The sequence below is a fragment of the Mustela nigripes genome, chromosome 8 (assembly GCF_022355385.1).
Source record: "Mustela nigripes isolate SB6536 chromosome 8, MUSNIG.SB6536, whole genome shotgun sequence".
Taxonomy (NCBI): Eukaryota; Metazoa; Chordata; class Mammalia; order Carnivora; family Mustelidae; genus Mustela; species Mustela nigripes.
Window position 1 is genome coordinate 34832586 of NC_081564.1, and position 20572 is coordinate 34853157.

The 20572-nt window shown below is 39.0% G+C and overlaps 1 protein-coding gene across 13 annotated transcripts in view; it reads right to left on the bottom strand.

The window, feature by feature from the left end:
- The window catches only part of PTPRM (protein tyrosine phosphatase receptor type M), a 777671-nt gene that overhangs the window by 260259 nt on the left and 496840 nt on the right, over positions 1 to 20572 (bottom strand). For all 13 annotated transcript variants that reach the window (XM_059409214.1, XM_059409213.1, XM_059409212.1 and 10 more), the window contains exon 11: positions 19326 to 19428. In XM_059409214.1, coding sequence (XP_059265197.1) covers positions 19326 to 19428 — 103 coding nt within the window. The remainder of the gene's footprint in view (positions 1 to 19325; positions 19429 to 20572) is intronic.

The window sequence follows — 20572 nt, forward strand, 5'->3', positions numbered from 1 at the left end:
CTGGTAATCACAAACATGCCCTGTTTTACTAAATTCTAATACTAAGTTTATTTTGTATTAATTTCTTGAATACCCAAGAGCAAAGAGAAGAAGAAATTATCAAGAAACAAGTTTCATGATGAGAGGATGCTGGTTAGATTGTAAGTTTATGAAAGACAACACACGATAAATAACAAGCTCTGAGAGTTTCAAAAGCTGCCTCTCTGTCTTTCTACCCCCTTCTCACACCTTCATTTCTTACTTCCCATTCATCTTTTCCCCAACTTTGTTACTATATATGCTATGTTGCATGTATATTTACTCGTTTTATTAACTCAAGAAATGTTTTCAAACACCTACTACGTAGCAGGCACTGTCCTACTTTAACTTGAACGCTACAATATTTGACGTTTCCTAATGAAAGAATGTTTTGTTTTGTGATTTAAATACCATTATGTGAATATGGGTGAAAGAAATTAATTTTTCCAAGTAGGAGTTTTGTAAGGATTAGACGAAAACTTGAGAATTAAATGATCACTTAATATGCCCCCATTTTAGCCAGTTGGTATGTAATACACTTCGCTCTACTCCAGATATATTACTTTTTAAATGGCTACCATCTACTCATCTTCAGATATATTAAAGGAAGAACTAAGTTGACTAGAGCAATTTCAGACCCAAAATGTCTTTTCATCCTTGCTCCACAAGAGAAATTAGATTTGCAAGCATCCAGACCTCAAATCTATTTGCTCTTTAATAATTTAAGCACTGAAAGGTCAAGCAGCTCTTTTCCATTCCCCTTTATCAACGTCCAAGTGCTAATGAAAAATAGCTAAATCCTATCTGCTGCCCAATTGCCACACGTTGCTGTCTTCCTGATGGAAATTAACGCATTATTGGCACGTAGGTCAATGGCATCTCAACAGAACTCTCTGACTGATATGTTTTTCATTGGTGCAAATAACATCATTTCACTAGTGAATTTCATAAAATCTGTCCAACCGCAATTGCAATCTCAAAAAGTAGCTTTGAAAATCTTTCTCCCTGAATGGTTTTTCCAAAAAATTGATTAAAAAGAGCAAGTTCTCAAGGATGGAAAACCAAGCAGAAGTTTCTAGCTTAGTGAGCTGAATTAAAATTCTATTATCCTTTTAATGTATTACTCATGCTCCCTTTGTTTATTAAAGTTACACCATCCCTTTCCTGATTCCACCACTATTCCGGAATTTAAAGTAACATAAAATCTTCCTACTGCATTTGCAGTAGGAAGGCACAATCCATAGTGAAGATGAATCTGCCAAAAACGTGACATCACTATATCATAACTTTCTTATGGAATGAAATTTAATTTAAAGTTTAATTTATGCGAGGCTTTCCTACAACAAAACTCTAAGGCTTTTACAAGGAGAATAAGAAATCTGCATTTATATAGACTAGCACATGAAGTATAACCTAGGAAAGAACATCGGAACATCTTTCATGTACTCTGTGAAACCTGAAAGTTCAAATGTGATGAGATGTTTTTGGTCTTTTTCTAACTTTGAAGATATTGAGGGGAAGCCTGCTGCAGAGTTGAAATTGACTTTAAAATTTTGGTCTTAATTCATTTCAAGATTAAATCCTTAGTTGCAAGTCCATTTTTCTTATCCACATATTCTATTTCTTATCAGCATAAAATATTGGAAGTTTAACCACCCGGATAGCAGAACAGGGGGTGAGGAGGAGGCGAGAGAGGGAGAGAAGTTAACGATCCATTTCATTGTTGTTTTTGCTAATCCTTTAAAGTCCGCACTTCCGATCGTTTCAAGGACTTAGAATATTGTTCATTTCATGGCACCTAAGAGTGCCTTTTAGCTTGATTTGCAATTTTTGGTAAAACCATCCATTCTGTATGTATGGAAAAAAAAGACTGGTATTTCTGTCTTCCTGAAGCCGATTTTTGGGTGGGAGGGGGCAATAGAAAATCAAAGTATAAATTAGATGCAAAGCAAGTAAAATAAATGTGTAGTTAAAGTTTATTGTAATGCAACATCACAGTTTATTTTCTTCCTGTTCTTGATTTGGTCCTTCCCTTTTCCTAAATCTGCCAGCATTTACTGGAATGACACCTTAAATAATTCAAACAACCTGGTACAATTAAACTAAGCTTTAAAAATATTCTCACCAGTTAAAAATTAAGGGGATAAAAGGTCAGTTCAGTATGTTCAATATGTTTATCATCATGACTAGGATTCTTCCAAGTCCTTCATGTAACACTAGCTCCAAGAGTTGCCGACCTGACAGTCCTGCTCATTAAGTCACTAAATGACGACTAATAACTAATTTTGCACAGGGAATGGGCACTGGGTAGAAAACACACTGTGCAGCATAAATAGATCTGGGGGGTTGAATATTTTATGTTAGCAACTTTAATTTCTCTTTGTCCTGCTCTGTTCCAGATAAGATTGGCCATAAATTGCTTTGGAATATTTGTGGGACACCACAAATATATTTTATGTTCTCTCAGCCGTAACTCATCCCAAGGAGCTTGCCTAGCATCCGTAAGTTACTAGTGCTCTGTGTGTGTGTGTGCGTGCTCACGTGTGTATGCACGCATATATGTGTGCATGTGTAAGTATGCCTGAGTGTGTGGTCTGATAACCCTGCTGCTCTGCTAGTTAGTGATAATATCTGATAAAATATTAATTACAGCTGTAAGGTTGGGTGAGAAATATGAAGTCAGTTACAGTTCCATATTGTGAACAAAGGGCAGGAAGAAAAAAAAATCCTTTAGTTATGGAAGTTTATGATAATAAAGGAACAACTAAAACATTAGACTCAGGCTGAGAAGCTCTGTAAAGGCCACCTGTTATTAATCTTCACAACAGGCACCAAATTTCAAGTAAATTAGTCTTAGATGGAACCTCTTTAAAGAATGATTTCTCCCCGTTTTAACAAATGAAGGCATTTTCCATTGCAGATTTTATTTCATTTAAGCTAATCATAATTTAATCATCACAATTTCATAACAAACATGATTGTAAAAATTTTAATTCAAGGTCAGTTACTATTATTAAAGTATGTTTTCTTAAATAGCACTAGTGATTTGAATAAAAATAGAAATCAAATATCATCAAAGCCACACTAAATGTTTTCATTATTGCATGTTTGTATTATATTCAATTCAGAATCTTTTGGTCTGTAAAAGGAATAATAATGTAATAATAATAATACTGTAGGCTAGGTGAGCTGGAAAAAAAATGCCACCATCCAAAAAGGCAGAGAAAGACAATTCTCATATGGTTTCACTCAATGAGGGGAAGGGAGGGAAAACTGAATGGGAAGAAATCAGAGAGGGAGACAAACCATGAGAAACTCCCTGACTCCAGGAAACAAACAGGTTGTGGAAAGGGACGTGGGTAGGGCGTTGTGGTAACTGGGTGATGGGCATTAAGGAGGGTACATGATGTGATGAGCACTGGGTGTTATGCGCAACGAATGAATCAATGAACACTACATCAGAAAGTAATGATGTACTGTATGTTGGCTAACTGAATTCAAATTGAAAAAATTACAAAGGAAGAAAACAAAGAAAAACAACAACAACAACAAACAGGCAGATGAACCAAAGATGGGTGCCATCGAGAGAACACTGAACGGGGAGTCACCATACCATAGGCAACTGGGTCCAGCTTTGCCACTAAATCATTGACTGACCAGTAAGGTCCCTTCAAGATCTAATTTTTATAATTCCTGGCACAAGATCAGGCAAGTCTCTACATTAATATGTGAGAAGATAATTATTTTATTCATGTGTCTTCCATCCTTCCTTTTTACAATATTCGTCATGTTTCAAGCACTGTGCCAGGCACTGGGGAAGAAGAGGAGGAGGAATTAGGCACAGACTGTCGCTGTCCTTGAGAAGACCAGCCCAAGGGTATTAGATATAGGTCACTCAAAGAAATGCTGTGACAGGGAGCTGATCTGGGTTTGTACTGAGGGTAATGAAATGCAGGGCAGGGGTGACGATGTTTATGCCAACCTCTCACAGCTTCTCTTCATTGAGAATATCCAGACTGGACCTAGGGCCCAAACATTCCCACCAGTAACACCTGAAGACTGCTGTCCTGCATAGGGCCACCAGCTCTCTCCCCAAATTAAGAATAAAGGCATGACAACAAACAAAAAAGCTAATGTTTTTAGATTCCTTATATAGTCCCCATTCTGTCCCACCACTAGTGCTAATAGAACCGCACCGAAGTTCCAACAAGCTCTAACCTCATACTTACTAATGACGGCTTGTGACAGCTTCTGAGATCCTGTAAGGTCCCTGTATCAATAGTACAGCAGGCTGAAGGGAATGGGCTGTGCCTTAGACTGGTTACCTACCCAGGTCATGCCCAAGTTTCCGAAAAAAGGCCTTAGAGGGCACGCCCAGCAGGGCTCCTTGTCTTGACCCCTATGACCACCTGTGAGGTCTGGGGTGAAGATCAAGAGCTGAACTGCCTCTGCTCTCTGGGGGCTGGTGGAGAAAGAAGACTACAAACATGCAGTCCTGGTCTCTGTTCCATTCCACCTCTCTCCAAATCCCTGTCCTGTAAATTTGCAACTATGCTTTCTGCCTTGTGTGATCAGTCCTCAGGTTACGAGATCCATCTTAGAGTTTAGTATTTTGACTGATATCCATGGTAACAATTAAGGTCAAATCAAAATACTACAACTGTGTTTTTTTGTTTTTTGTTTTTAGATTTTATTAATTTATTTGACAAAGAGAGAGAGTGTTCACAAGCAGGGGGAGCAGCAGAAGGAAAGGGAGAAGCAGGCTCTCTGCGGAGCAGGGCACCGGATGTGGGACCTGATCCCAGGACCGTGAGATCATGACCTGAGTTGAAGGCAGACACTTAACCAACTGAACCACACAGGTGCCCCTACAGCTGTGTTCTGTTGTGTTTTTGGGATTGGGCATGGTTGTTGAGTTTGGCCTTGAAAGCCATTTCCGGCTGTCCCCATCCACAGGTAGCTTCTCTGCTCTACAGAAGGCCTAGCTGCCGTCCCTCTGAGCACCGGGCCTCTGCTCACTGGCGCACCTGCCACCGAGGCCTTGGTAATAAGACCGGAGCTCTGATCTAATACATAGAATCCTTCAGAGGAGATTATGTTGAAGAGGAGAAAATTTGAAAAATAGGAGAAGGAAAGCTATGCACTATATTTTCATGCACAAAAGCAAGTTTGAAATGGAGTTTGAGGGAAAGTTAAATTAAGTTTCATTGTATAAATGCTCAAATACATCTACTCTATTATTATTATCTTCCCCTGCCATTTTTAAAGCTTCTTTTCAAGGGTTCTTGAAGAACAAACTTAGTTTCCAAAATGAATTTTCAAAGAGATGACTGACATTGTCATCCTAGAAGCAACACTAATAAAAATGATCTTTGTTTCCTGGCAGTAAAGGAATCCAGAGTATTATTTTTTAATACAATAAAATTCACCTAAAATCGGGTGGGGGAAGGACGGTGGTGGTGGTAATAAGAGATTTAGCACCCTTTGTTAACACACACTGTTGCAATTCAGACATAATAATAATAATAATAATAATAATAATAATAAAAACCCTCAAGTCTAATATAGTAATATAAAGACTGAAGTTTTATCATGGAATGACATTTTGGTCTTTGTGATTATGTGTATTCCAATGAAAAAAGGAAAAAAAAAATAGGTTGGAAGTCAGATATTTAGCGCTCTTTCCCTTAAAGAATTTTAGCACCAGATAGAACCTTTCAAAAGTTTAAGCACTGACAAAAGAACAATTTAGCCCCCAAATTTATGATGCTCCTGTAGTTCACATTTCTTCAAGAAATAAGAAGGAGCAATTAAAAAGCCACTAATAAGCATTTCAAAAGAACTGGTGTCTTTTTTTCTTCATTCTCTGGAGACTATTAAGAACAGGGAAATGAAAAAGAACATACAAATCAACAACAAAAAGAGACTGATTAATTTGATTAAAACAATCCAATATACTGAAACAACTTTGTTTAATCCAAGTTCTTCAAGTACTCAAAACTATACTCTTATTTAAACAATGAGTAAACTGTAATGGGAGTTGGGCTTCACCAAAAAAAAAAAAGGGGGGTGGGGGAAACGTTGGTTTCAAAATAATAATGAAGAAACCAAGGGAAAAAACCCTCCTAACTTTAAAGAAGTAACAGGGATAGACCCCACGGATTCCAATCATCACAATCTAAAATCAAAGGTATAATTAACATGTTTTCTTCATACCAGAAGAGACAATGAAGAGAGGATATTAATTTGCCAAGTGGTCCATGTCTGCCAAGGAAGGCATAACCAGGCTGGTTCTCTCCCAGGAAGGTCTACAGGGAGGAGGTCTGCGGGCTGAGGAGCAGAGAAGACACTCCTGGGAGGGAGCACATGCCTGACATGCACGTGACTCCACTTGTCATGTGGGGCTGTGCAGGAAGAGCACTGCTGTTCACCTCCCAGGACCTTAGCACCCTGTGCATGAGAATGCTGGCACCTGATGAGGATGTCTGCTCTTGATGGGTTAGAAACCATTTCATAAAGGACTGAGTGTCGGCTCGGCGCACGACAGCTACTCAGTCCGTCACAAGGATTATTCATTTTTATTATCATCCTTATTATTCCTGCATGACAGACTGCTCAGATCCTAACTGAAGTTCAGGAATATTATAGTAGGACCTAGAAAATTTCCCAAGACATGGGCAGAAGAAAAGGGGCCACCACATTATTTAGTTAATGTTACTGCCGTCATTACAGGCCAGAATAGCAGCAATAATAAATAAGAAAAGCTTTCCTATGTTGAGCAGATAACATCTGTGTTAGATAAGATCCTGAGTGCTTTGCTGACTGTTATTGATTCTCTCAGCTGTCCTCTAAGGTAGATTATTACTCATATCTGATTGATGAGGGGAATGGAACTCAGAAAAGTTACAGGATTTGCCCAAGGTTAGAGTGCGAATGTGCACCAGGATTTAATGCACCAAGACCATCTAACTCCCTGCAGTCGTTAGCTGCATTGTTTATGATTCTGAATACCTTTATGCCTTCCTTTCCAGGAAAGAGCTGTTATTTGTATCTACTCCACCCCATAGTGGTTGATGGAACACAAGTTCCTCTGAAACTTTGATGATTTTATGGGATGAATGTACAGTATTAACACCACACACGCAGTTCTTACAACTTCCATAAAATTGATATCAAAATATGGGTTATCTTCAGGACATAGAGCCTACTATATATTTTATAGTTTCTTAAGATTTTATTTATTTGTTGAGAGAGAGAGTGTGATGGGGGAGGGGCAAAGGGAGAAGGAGAGAGGGAATCTCAAGTGGACTCCGTCCTCCCTGAGCATGGAGCCCAATGCAGGGCTCTGTCTGCAACCCTGAGACCATAACCTGAGTTGAAACCAGGAGTTGGGAGGCTTAACTGACTGAGCCACTCATGCACCCCTAGAACACAGATCCTATTTAAGTGATAGTCACAGTATATGGGCACAAATGTTAAAGAACGCTGATGATTAGAAATCTGAAGTTTATTATCAAAAGCAGGGAAGAAAGGAATCCAAGCTAAATAGCAATCTAGCCAACATGCTTTGTTAAGCAGATCTGGATATCATAGTTTTACCCTTTTTGAGCACAACAGTTTACAAAGACAAAAGTTTACTTCCGCCGGAATTAATCTTCCTGACGAGACTGTGAAAGAGGTGGAGCATTTGCTGGTTTCCAGTTTTAGAACTAAAGAAGGCCCCAAAGTTCACAGGATAGCCCAAGGTCACAAACCCAAGGATTCTGGTCCACGGCGAGTGTTCTTTTAATTAGATGAAGTCCTAGAATGATTTACATTAGCGACATCAGATTCCACACGCTCTATGTAAAACTTCAGTCATTTGGAGAAAACTCAGAGTGTACCATGGAAGCAGCTTCAAGCCTCCTCCCCCTGGAGAGCCCGCGTATTTGGTGGGGGCAATGGCATTGAAGCACCCACTTGGATGACCTGTTAGTTTTTTGCCAGGAATTGACCCTCGTGGGTCAATTTTCCTTCCTCTCTGGCCCTGCCCAGGTGATTGATCTAATGTGCAAATGCAATCATATCTCTGCCCCTTAAAAATCCTACAGTCCCATCATTTGCATGTGGTGGGGATTGTGGGTGAGCAGAGGAGGGAAGAAGAAAGAAGGTTCCATCCTAAAAACACATCAACCACAACCTGGCATATTCTCAGCGCTGAGCGTATATTTACACCTTTTTAGGATGGCCTGAAGGGGAGGGTGATCCAGGAAGTGACTGAATATAGACCCCACCCACATTAAACAAAGTCTGGATATATGCTGAGGGCAGTGGTGAAACCCTGACGGACTATGAACCAGGAGAGCGAAAGATCCTGGCAGCCACATTGTGCACTGGGGACTGGAGAGCCAAGAAAGGCAAAAGTATGAATTAAGACAATGATGGGAGGATGGAAATGAAGGAAAAAAGGTCGGAGGGTGGGGGTCAGTGATCTTGAGAAGGGAGAAGCGTGATAGCTTCCGTAGGAGTCAGGACAGACGTGCACAATTACAGGGACCTTCCTGAAGGAATCTGAATTTGGAGTAATGGCTTATTTGAAGTAGCTTTTCTGAATTTTTCTTCTAATTAAAAAAAAAATGACAAATTGATTCAAGGGTAAAGGTCGGGTAGTCTTTCATGCTTCTGTCCCATATGGATGGGACATGGTATTTAACATTTATTTAAGAATGAAAATACGAATTTAAAATCCTTCTTGTTTCGATACGTCCAACTACTTAAAAAGAGATTTCAGTCCTTTGGTTTCTTATCTATAGAAGTTTCAGTGATAATTTTGCTCACAAGAAAAAGATGAGGTTCAATTCAATAAACATTTATTGCACACTTAATTAGGTTTGAGGTACTGAATGATATTCAGGAACTAAGTTATGAAGATCATTTTGTGATCCTTCTGCAGTTCCTGTTACATTTACATGCATTTTACATAATGATTAGCCTAGGAAAAATGCTCCCTTTCAGCATTAAATGCATAAATCTAATTAATATTCCCGAGTGCTGGTCAAACCTCATTTACTATGTGTGTGCTTTTAATTATATTTACTAAGATGACCCCTGTTTACATCCCTGCACTTTCTTTTCTTCCAGGCTTTTCTCCAGGTTGTTCATTCCTTGGGCAGACCTAAACCTGCATTCAGCCTCTCACTGGCTACTTTCTACTTCTCTTTTGGGTTTCAGCCTAAACAATGTACCCTGCTCCCCGGGTGAGATTTTGTCCTCTGTCAGATGCTCTTGGAGTATTCTGGACTTTTCTCTCCAGCTTGACACCATCTTAGCACAGTGACTTGAACATAAAAGTGCTCAGTAGGTATTTGGTAAACGAATGAGGAAAGACCGAATGATAGCACAATGTCAACTGTGAAGTTTCCTCTAACACTTTGCAATGTGACAAAGGGCAAGAATTTTAATTAGACGCGAACAACTGCAGAGAGCTCTTATGGCTTCTCAATGAGCAGAAAACATTTGCACCGACAGTGGTCAGGAAAACACTTTTGGGTCAAAGCAGTGAAGAACAACTGGGACACTATACAAAAGTGATGTGCTGATAATAGGAAAACTCCCAGCGCTCCTGATGGCTCTGTTACCAAACAGGCTGACAAAATGAGTATTAATTAAATAGCTGAAAGCCAAATACAAATGACCATCAAGCGTCAATTAAGTAGCTGAAAGCCAAATATAAATGACCATCAAGCGACTATATACTTAACAAAATCATTTTTGATGAAACAGAAGGCATGTCAGAATTTTTGTTGGTTTTAGTGTTCTCGCCATCAACAATCACCTTGAATGTACTCATATGTGTTGGGGGCGAAATGTTCCGCTGAAGAAAATGATGGAAGACCACACTCATGATCTGGCTGTGTCCCCACAACAAACAAAAGTGCTGTCACAACCAGAAAGTGGTCAGATCCTCTCGGGGCTACACCTCAGCTCTGAAAGTCTGCGACTTTAAGCAACGCACTTGGGCTGGCTTGCCTTCTCTGCCCCACACGTGCCTCCATCAGCCTCTTAGAACTTGGGATCTTTTCTCCCATATATATGTGATTTTAGCCCTTTAAAAAAGTAAAAGTGAGGCATCTATAGGCAAATGAATTAGTCTTTGTCAAAATTTCCAAGATCTTCAATCCCAAAGGCTTGCAGTCTTAGCTCAGAATACCTCTAGAAATTCATCCCTTAAATCTCCTGGAATCAACACCTGTGTCGGGAAGACCTAGTAGCTCCTGAGAGCGAAGGGCATAGTGGCTTCAAGATTCATAACAAAGGTGATGTAGTGTTCAGCTTAAGGCATTTGCAACTTTCTGGGGCTCTGGGTGACAAGTAAGTTATACAAGTCTTACAAGTAAAACTACTTATAAATTAATCCACTGTTAACATAGACAGATAGTCCAAATATTTGGGGGGACAGCAGCATGTAACTTTCTCTACCATCAGTGGAAAATGAGATCAACCTGCATGTCTACTTCCATCACCCTGATGGATGGTTTCAGGGCAGCTGGTCAGTGTTGGTCGGGGAATGGGCAGCACTACCTGCTCTCCTCTCTAGAGAGATGGTCATGCATAACTTTTGGCTTCTACTGTACATGAAGGCTTTCATGTCTTCTACCGAATTTGAAGGCTTTCATGTAACCTGTAGTTCCAATCTCAGGTACCTAGTTTTTCCGAGAGAAGCATGGGTTCCTTCCGGCATAGCAGAAACAAGACAGCGTATGATCAAACAGTTGGGTCTTCCCTGGCCCTAGCCAGGAACTGGCTCCAACCATCCACTAATCAGGCTGTTTAGTGGTGCTCAGAGGCGGCTTTGCACTCTGGATGTTAGTAGGCAAAGACACCACTGTGTCCCTTCAACAGGCCTTGCAGACACAACCTAGTACAAATTATAATCATCACAAAAGCAGCTAGTGCAGGTTCAGGGCAAAGGGATTAGGGTGACGCAGTAAAAGGAAGTAGAAAGGAGCAGAAAGACAAAGATCCAGAAGCTTCTCAGCAAGGAGGGTCTGATAATGCCATGTTTCTACTGCTTAGAAAAATGGAGATTTAAAAATACGTGTACAATTAGTAACTTCCAATAAATACCTCGATAGAGAGTCATTGCTAAGATGGGCTTTCAGTTTCTAGTGTCCTAGTGTCCACTTAACAATACTCTAAACAGTTACTATCACTAGTTGCTGTGGTTAGTCAAGATGTTTTTCCCTCTAAAAAGGACTAAATGGTTTTGATTCCTTTAAATCCTGTCTCTAATAAAAACTAGCATGTGGCCCTTAGACGATCCCTTTCCTTCATGCCTAAAGGTTAGTGATGTCCAAACAGGGACCAGCGAAAAGGAACAGTGGGAGGGGCTCAGCACACCCACCAACCACACTTCCTCTGAAGCTGTCCTGGGCCCGGTCCCTGCCTAACCCCTCCCTCACTGCAGGTCTGATCTTCCTTACATTTTTTTCCTTGCCTAAAGCTCTTGAGTGATTACTCACTGCCGAAAGGCTACATCTCTACTCCTTGGCATGAAGCATGAGGCTGCCCAATCTAGCCTGATCTCTCTTGTGGCTCCCTGCCCGTCTCCACCTCCCCCACCCCCACCCCCGGCCTGTTCTGCTCACTCTAATTCTAATACTCTTCTCATCCCCAGGTCAGGCTGACTTGCTCAGTCCTTCCTGCCCTTTTGGAACTCCTCTGTCTCACTCATTATTTATTCCCTGCCACACACACTTAATCTCCTCTGCAAATACCTCCCCAGGACATATGTTTCTTGGACAATATCCATCTGCAAGATTCAGCTCCTTGGCTTCGGAGCCGCTTCTCTGAAGTCTTACCTGACCTTCCCATGTACAACCCCTCCCCCTGGCCTTTCTGTACCAGTCCTCATCCATGCAGTAGGGGACCAAATGACCCGCTGGTCCCTCCCATCCAGATTGCGAACCCCCAAAGAGAGCCTATAACAGGTTCTTCTGTGTTCCCAGTACTCAGCTCAGTGCCCCAAACCTAGTGAGTACTTAATAACTGTAATCCTTATAGCTCCCTGAGATAAGGTGATATTACCTTGCTCTGCAAAGATGAGGCTTAGAGATGTGAAGAAATGGGTAACAGTCACATAGCTCATCATTGAGAGAGCTGGGATTAGAAACCGGGTTTATTTAACTTCCGAGTATGTCCCTTCTCTATATCCTGGGTCTCATTTTAAAAGATAAGTCCACAATTTATGTGACCCATGGAACAAAGTGGTTATTTGACTATTATTCTTTCTTCCTTAGAATATGCCAAAGGAGGAAAGAGTGATTCTACCTGCCTAAAAGGCCATGCATGACATCTGATGCTATCTTGGGACTCAGGGTAAAATGTTCTTGATTATTGATTCTGCAGTTTCTACGTAATTTACAGAAAAGCCCTGTTTAGATACGGAAATTATACATTTACTTAAAATAGCTAATTTAAAATTATATTACTTTAAATTTATATTACAGGATCTTTGGGTCTTAAGATAAATTCTGCATTGTGGGGAAGGAAAACACGATAGTTTTTCCTTTCTCAGAATAATATTGTCATTCCAACAAGAAAATAAAATAAAGGCACAAACTTATGGGGAAAAAGTAATAAAAAACATTTGCAAATCATGATTTAACTGGTTCCTCTGGCCCAAGATAGAATTTTTGGACAAAACTGTTTTGATGAAAAAGATAATTTTTAGAATCTAGGGAATAAATTCTAAGATAATCATAATGATTAAATGACCATAAGATGGTACTTGAATCACAAGTATGCATACAGATATTTTTTAAGAAATGGGAAGAAGAATCAGATTCTTCAGTGGTGAAGAGGACATTAGACTTCACTGAGCCAAGTTCCGTGTATCACCAACTGCCCATAATCTGGTGTCAGATTATGGATTTTACTTTCAGAATGGTTGTAAACAGAAGATCAGTTTCCTTTTGTTCTATGGTTAAGTTTATTCAGTAAAAATAACCATAATAGCTAAGGGTTCAGACGCTAGCAGGGAAACATCCAACTTTTTAAAGAGCTATACTACATACAGAATTGGGGCAAAGAAAGGTTCATTACCTATTTATAATATCAATTCTCAAAAACTTGCAAATGCAGAAGTAAATAGGTAGCCAGATGCAATCCAATTTCAAAATATAGTAGAGATAACAGAATTTATTGGAATTCTATTATTTATGGATTTTATTGATAGAGACAATTATTAAATCCTTTATTTTTCGTGTAAAAGTAAGACTTTCTTTGTGTTATCAGATTTTTAAAAAAAATGAGACAAAGGAAAAGCGAGAGGACCAGAGTTAGTTCTATGAAAAGAAACAACACAAATCACCTACTGACTCAGTTTGAAAGGGCTGCTGTAAGGAAAAACACTTAAACAGCAGTTAGTAGGTGTGAAGTACAGTTTGGAGTGTTTTAAAAAAACAAAACAAAACAAAACACTACCTCTTTTAATCCTGACAAGAACCTCATAATGTTGATTTGCTTTCAGGCTCCTTGCATGAAGCAGAAGAGAACAGTATGACCAAGCTGGTGGTATGCACAGAGTGAAAATGTCTTTCCTTGGACTTACTGATGTTAGGCAAATGGATTGCTGCTGCCTTAAAAGAACTTTTCAAAAATTAATATCTGGTCCATACTTCCTAATATGAAACTTCCTAAACCATAATTAATTATATGCTAACAAGTGTAATTTCTGCAGGAAACTTCTTAAAACCAAACACACAATTGTCTCCTATCACTCATTAATTATAATGATCTCTTTCTTTGCTTCTCCTGTCAAAAGATCTGTTTCACTGTCCCATCCGAGGTGTCAGTTTTCACAGACTCCCTGACATTCTCCTGCTAAATCCCTTTAATAAAAACTTATGTGTGACAACCAGCTGGGAACGTGAGTGCAAGCTGATGGCCACGAAAAAAGAACAAATCTGGTCTTCCGTATTGCTCCAGGATCAAATCAGACATTTTTAGGAAGTTTAATAAATTTTCTTAAGATAAATATAATTGCTTTACTGACTATTTATCCACAACAGAATGAAAACCTGTCCTTCACCTTAGTCTAAGAACACAGCATAGAGTTTTCAAAGGGCAAAGAGCTCAGTGATGAGAAAAAAATAGCATCCTTTAATGCATGTTTAATTTTCTATCTGATTTGTTACAAAAGAATATTTGATGAGTAGTTTGGGTAAATGCAGAAATACTAGAAGTGAACAATGAGGCTTTAAGATCCATACACGTTTTGCTGGCTATCTAATAAGGCAAACCAGCATAAAGGGAAAAGTGACAGAGAAGAGTAAATGAAAACAGCACACATTTGTCAAGTCTACCGCGGCAATGAGTTCAAGGTGAAATCTTTTTATAAAAAGCCGAATATATTATATAAAAATAAATAAATTCTTGATTTATGCATGAAACTGAAGTTTTTATATGGTACACATCTTTTTTTTTTTTTAAATCAAAAGTGTTTTGGATGAATAAAAACATTTATGCCTGCCTTTTACTAACAGAAAATATTCCCTGTCTCATTTGAAATCTTTTTTTCATTTTATTTTATTTTATTTCTTTTCAGTGTTCCAGCATTCATTGTTTATGCACCACACTCAGGGCTCTATGTCATACACGCCCTCCATAATACCCACCACCAGGCTCACCCAACATGTGCTTTAAAAAAATAAGGCAAACTATTTCTTTCATCCCTTCCTTATGACCTCATCTCTTCCCCATTCATAATGTAGTGAAGTTCCAATTTGCTTTAAGATTGTGGCCCTGATCCCTACAACCAAAACTATCCGCAATTTTTTTTTTTTTTTTCAGATTTTATTTATTTATTTGACACAGAGAGAGACAGAAAGAAAAGGAACAGAGGCAGGGGGAGTGGGAGAGAGAGAAGCAGGCATCCTGTTGAGCAGGGAGCCCCATGCGGGGCTTGATCCCAGGGCCCTGGGATCATGACCTGAGCCAAACACAGACGCTTAACAACTGAGCCACCCAGGCACTGCACTGCAAATTGTTTTTTAAATATAACTGTTGAGGAAGTGTTCATTGCAAAGATAACCACAGTATAAGAAGTTACCAATGGCAGTAAAAGCACAGCATCAAAACAATTAGGACTACCCTTGTTAGAAGAACAAGGGGGCTGCCGTCCATTCAAAGCGTATTCTCACATTAAGGCATCTGCTTTACTGTTCTGGTTGCTCTGATTGTTGCCCACCTCCCATCCCTATGGACAGACCTCTAAATAGATGTTTTCCCCACTCGGTAGTTTCTCCTGAATGAATGAATCAAAGAATGAGTCCTTAAAATGGTAATTTTCTAACGTTTCACTGAAATGAATATCAGAATGTTTAATTAGCATATTCAAGCCCTGAGTTTTAATTAAGAAGACATATAGCTCCAAAACATTTATGAATAAATTGAGTCAACAATGCCTAAAGAACAAAAATGAGAGTCATTTGAAAACACCATCATCTAAGGCGCACCGACGTGCTGAGGTCTTGTGCTGTAGACCATGAGAAGGTATAAAACATCATTGAGGGACACTGGCACACAGTACATACAGCAAAAGAGTAAAATCATGGAGAGAATTTTTGTTCGTGCAAGAAAAGCACATAGCTTGTGTAAAACTACTTATTCTTTATTTAGAGCTGGTATTTTACTGGTAAATTACAAGGATTTTCTCTGTTGGACTGTCTGCGTGTAATGAACAGTGGAGAGAAGAAAGAGGAATGAGGAGATTCTAAATGAGTAAAAGAAAATTAAGCTTTCCCCTGTCTTATTAAAGAAAAAAATTGAATCCATGAACAGACATTAAAATTCTGTCCTAGGTGCTGGCTGACTGGCTAGAATGACGGAATTTGTGTTCTTCTTGGCCATCTCAGGATTTAAATAATTTTATGTGACAGTGCTGATGTGCTGATCAATAAAAAGACAGCAATCGTTTACATTGAGAGTTTAGTGCAATTTTAAGAATCTGCATTAAGCAAGCTGAGGGTCTGTAGTGGAATCAATGCAAAACCACCTTCCTTGGTGAAGTGCATAAATGAAGTGGGACTGAATTTTTAACACCAATGATTATGGATTAAAGAAAAATCAAATCAATTGAAAGAATTGCCTTTGGAAATCACACAATGACAGTATTTTTGAGCATATCATACTGGGCGAAATCCAGGAAAGCAAACAGATGTTCAGTTCCATTTCCCTCCTTCTTCTAGTCTTTATCTTATCATTTGGGAAAAGCCTTCTTGTATTGCAGTTTGATTACATGTGCATTTTGCAAATTTCCAGATGTGTTCAGATGTTTTAATCTACATTATGGCTTTATATTTTAGGTCCCCATGATTCCCTAATCAGAGTTCTTATTTCTCTAAACATTAAATGAAATTGAAAATTTTCATATACCTCATTTAGCTTCAAAGTATTACGGACATTTTTTTCCAAACTAGTCTTTCTAGCTATATTGGTCTTGCATCTACTCAATAGATAATCAGTCCCATTATGTTGTACTGTAATACCAAATCCCTTGAAAAGAACATTCACTTTCTTGCAAAAAAACACACAAAAAAAAAACCAAACCAAACCAAAACAAAAAAACCCAAACCCCAACAACAACAAAAACACACAACTTTTTGACAGGTGGGGTCATGATAATTTCCATTCTCAATTTTGTGCTAATAAAATTTACACATTTAAGATAAGTATCCTTCCAGATAAGGTGGTATGTGTAGTGGGTTTGCCTGTAACACTTACTGAATAGTTTCCCATAAGAACTGATCTTGATTCTAGCATGGATTTAGATGATGAACATAGATGGTACATTTACGAATTTCAAGATGCTAATATTGTGGAAGAAGGAATCATAGAGACGATGAAAAGCAACCCTGGTAAATTCAAGGAATGTTTGGCCAATAACAAGACGATGTTTTTTGTTGTTGTTGTTGTTGTTTTTAAAGATTTTATTTATTTATTTGACAGACAGAGATCACAAGTAGGCAGAGAGGCAGGCAGAGAGAGAGGAAGAAGCAGGCTCCCTGCAGAGCAGAGAGCCCGGTGTGGGGCTGGATCTCAGGACCCTGGGATCATGACCCAAGCCGAAGGCAGAGGCTTTAACCCACTGAGCCACCCAGGTTCCCTGACAAGACAATGTTTAATCAAAGTGGAGCTATGGTTAGCTTGGAAATAGGGTATCATGACAGTTGTGAAGGAGGGTGTGTTAACAGAAACTGAAATATTAGCAGAGTTAGAGACTGGCCTTCAAGAAATGATGTGAAACATGGTGAAGCCATGTATTTTGGACACTCTGACAAGCACCTGAAGGTATCCTTTTATAAGAATAAAAAGCCTGAGGATATCTACAATTAACCAACTGATAAGTCTCCAGTATCCAAAAACAACTAGAAAGGTATAAAAGAAAACAAAAAGATAATGCCTTGTTTAAACAAAGGCATGTTTAGAAAATATGAATGGTAGTGTGGATGTAAGAGGCACTTTAAAAAAAGTAAGGAAAGGAGAATTGGGAAGGGGGATGATATAGATGACCCAAAGGACTATCATTTGAAAACTCAGACTTGGAAAGTCCTATACAGAGAATGAATTATATGGGCGAAAATCTGATTGAAAGTGTTTGAAGGAAAGAGGTAGTAAGAACAGAAGATGAAAAGGAGTTTATGTGAGTTGGGAAGGTTAGGATTTCAGATCCCTTCCATTTGGAGGCCTTGAAAGTGAGTGGCCTATACGCTTTCATTTTATCCTAATGCTTCTGTAGGAGAACACGGACTCCTGTCCTAACAGCCCATGTTGCTGAGTCTAGGCGATTCTTAAACGGGTCACAAGAAAATGATGCTCCCAAGGCCATGGTCAGAGCATCAGTTTTCATCTAATAAGACTTCAACTTTCTGGAGTGAAAAAAGTCTGACCCATGGCCACGGATACACTCGGATCTTGGCCAGCTGTCTAATGAGCATGTGTCTTGGGTCATTCGGATTAGGGCAACCCCTTGGCACTGTACAGAAGTCAGCACAAAGGGCCTAGGTAGTGTCAGCGGCTACGTTTTTCTAGTAGTAATAATATCTTAAATTTGGAGTAGGGCTTTCACACATTTCGTAGTGTTCTCGCGGACCGCACTATTGGAGGGCAGTCCTCAATCCCTGACATGAAAATCTTTTCCTACTATGTCAAGTCAACAGAGCGAACTAGAAATTGTCTCCTAAAATTTTTTACATTTTTCAAATAAAAATTTCTGTGATCCCACCCTCATTGGACTTGCCTATCAAAGAATGCTGCTTTTTTTTTATTGCTAACTCTGTGAAATGAAACTTGTACATATCTTATCATGTAGAAAGAAGTCCAACTGATTGCCTATGATACTGTAGTGAAAACATGATCAAGTAGAGCCAGGTTTCAAAAGGTTAATGGAGTAAAATTCTATACCAGGAGTACTGAAACAAACCCTACAGAGGCCTAAATGGGAATGTAAACGTTTCCTCAGAGTACGCTATTCGAAATAATAGGTTATTTTGAAGGGAATCTATTCTGATGGTACAGAATATCTAAATCGCTCTGAAACAAGTAGAGATTTCATTTATATAGATTAATGAGCTTATGACAAGTTCATACTCAAGAGTTATTCAGGCATTCCTTTGCTCCTTCCTAGGAAGAATAAATTTATTTTATTCATTCACTGTAAAAGTTACACTTTGTAATTTCTTAGCTATATAAATCACCGCAGAATGAGAAATAGGGCCTACATGTTGGTAATAAACTTAAATATGTTCAAATAAAGACTTCACAATGCTCTTTCCAATCATCTGTTTCTTTAAAAAAAAAAAAAAAAGTTACACCACATATTCAATGGAGAAATCAGCCAATTTCCCAGAAGTTAACTGACTTAAAACCCCAGGTATACAAACAAACAGGCAAAAAAACCCAAAGGTCCATTGAAAGATGAGAGCTCAAGATAAAAATGTCATTGGCCCTTGGGTAACAAAATTGCAGCAAGCACTTACTTGTTAGACTCAAAGCCACCTCTCAAAAGACTAAGGCTTTTGTTCCTTATCTTCAAAGAACAACCCTCTTGCATCAGAATCAAACTCTGTACACAATACTTGATCACCCCATATCAAAGCACGTCCCCTTTCCTGAGTCATTTCTTTTAATTAGAGCTAATAAAGAAATGGGTTTACATGCTGACTGATGTTTGTAGCAAATCCCTAGAAAACAGGGTCAAGAAATTCATTAGTGTGATGTTAGGGTCTGTGTCTCTGGAGCCAGCCCGCCCCTCCTCTACTCAGTACCTGACAGGCGCGCCTCGGCTCTGTGCTGGTTTCAGCATGACTGTCACCGTGTTGTCCGTTTGATTCAAAGGGGTCTCGAGCTCATAAGCCGGCATAGAGGGCGCTGGGGGGAAAAATGTGTGATGGGAGATTCGTTATTTCTGATCGATCTTTTCGGTTTTCCTTCTAGTTCTGTTTGGAAAGAACATTAAGAACACAGTGCACTTCAACTATAGTTATGAACCGACCATGGACGGCCTCTGTGTATATACCTTATACAGAATATTAGGAACTGCTGCTAAAACCAGTATATGTCAACTTCTTTGATCCTGAGTTCAAGTTGGGAGAGAGTATGAGGGGGCTTGTGAGGTGGTACTAATAGTCTCTCTCTTGATTTGCATTCTTGATGAATGGGTGTAGGTTAGCTTGAGAACATACATCAAGTTGGGCACTTACAATGTGTATACTTCTCGGTAGGTATGCTCTTCTTTAGAAATAGCTTTAAATGCATATTTAAGAAATAATCACTAGGATCATAAAACTGAATATTATAGCTCTCCCATCAAAGTCAAGGTGGAAAACTCTGTGTATGCCACAGATCCATCTAGAAATCGGAAGAAGACTGTAGAAGCCAGAGAGGCTCGTTGAAATTAGTGACCACGAATGGGCTGTCAGGGAGAGCAGGAAGGTGGAAAAGGTACGGGAATTGGAGTAAGGAAGGCTTGGTTTGACTTTCTGTTGTTTTGTTTTAATCAGTGTAAGAGCTTAGGCTCACGAATTATCTCTGGGTCTTCAGTTTACCCTTCTTTCAAAATAGGAGAAATTACCCTCTAGAGTTATTATGGGAATTGAAAGAGAAAATAAAGGGTGTCAGGTAAATACAATTCTACCAATGTTCATTCTTTTCCCCCACTTCAAGAGAATCCTATTTCCAAGTCTATTTTCTGGCATTCTTTGTTTTCTAGATTGTTTAGTCTTCTCATGTGAAGATAATGATAGAGTTCTTCAATAACTTTGTCATTGCCATGGAATAGATGGATCAAAGCTGTGATGTGGGGGGCACATGGTCTTTTTAAGAACCACAGGAGTAGGTGACTGATGAGAACACTAGTGATCATTTTTTTTTTACAAATATAGTTTTTTAAATCTCTTACATATAAAAAGCTTTTATGTAAAAGGCATGGGTTATATCTCATTTCCATTTATTGGATTTTCTCAGCATTAAAAATTAACTCCAATTCTATTAAAAATTAACTCTGATTCATAAC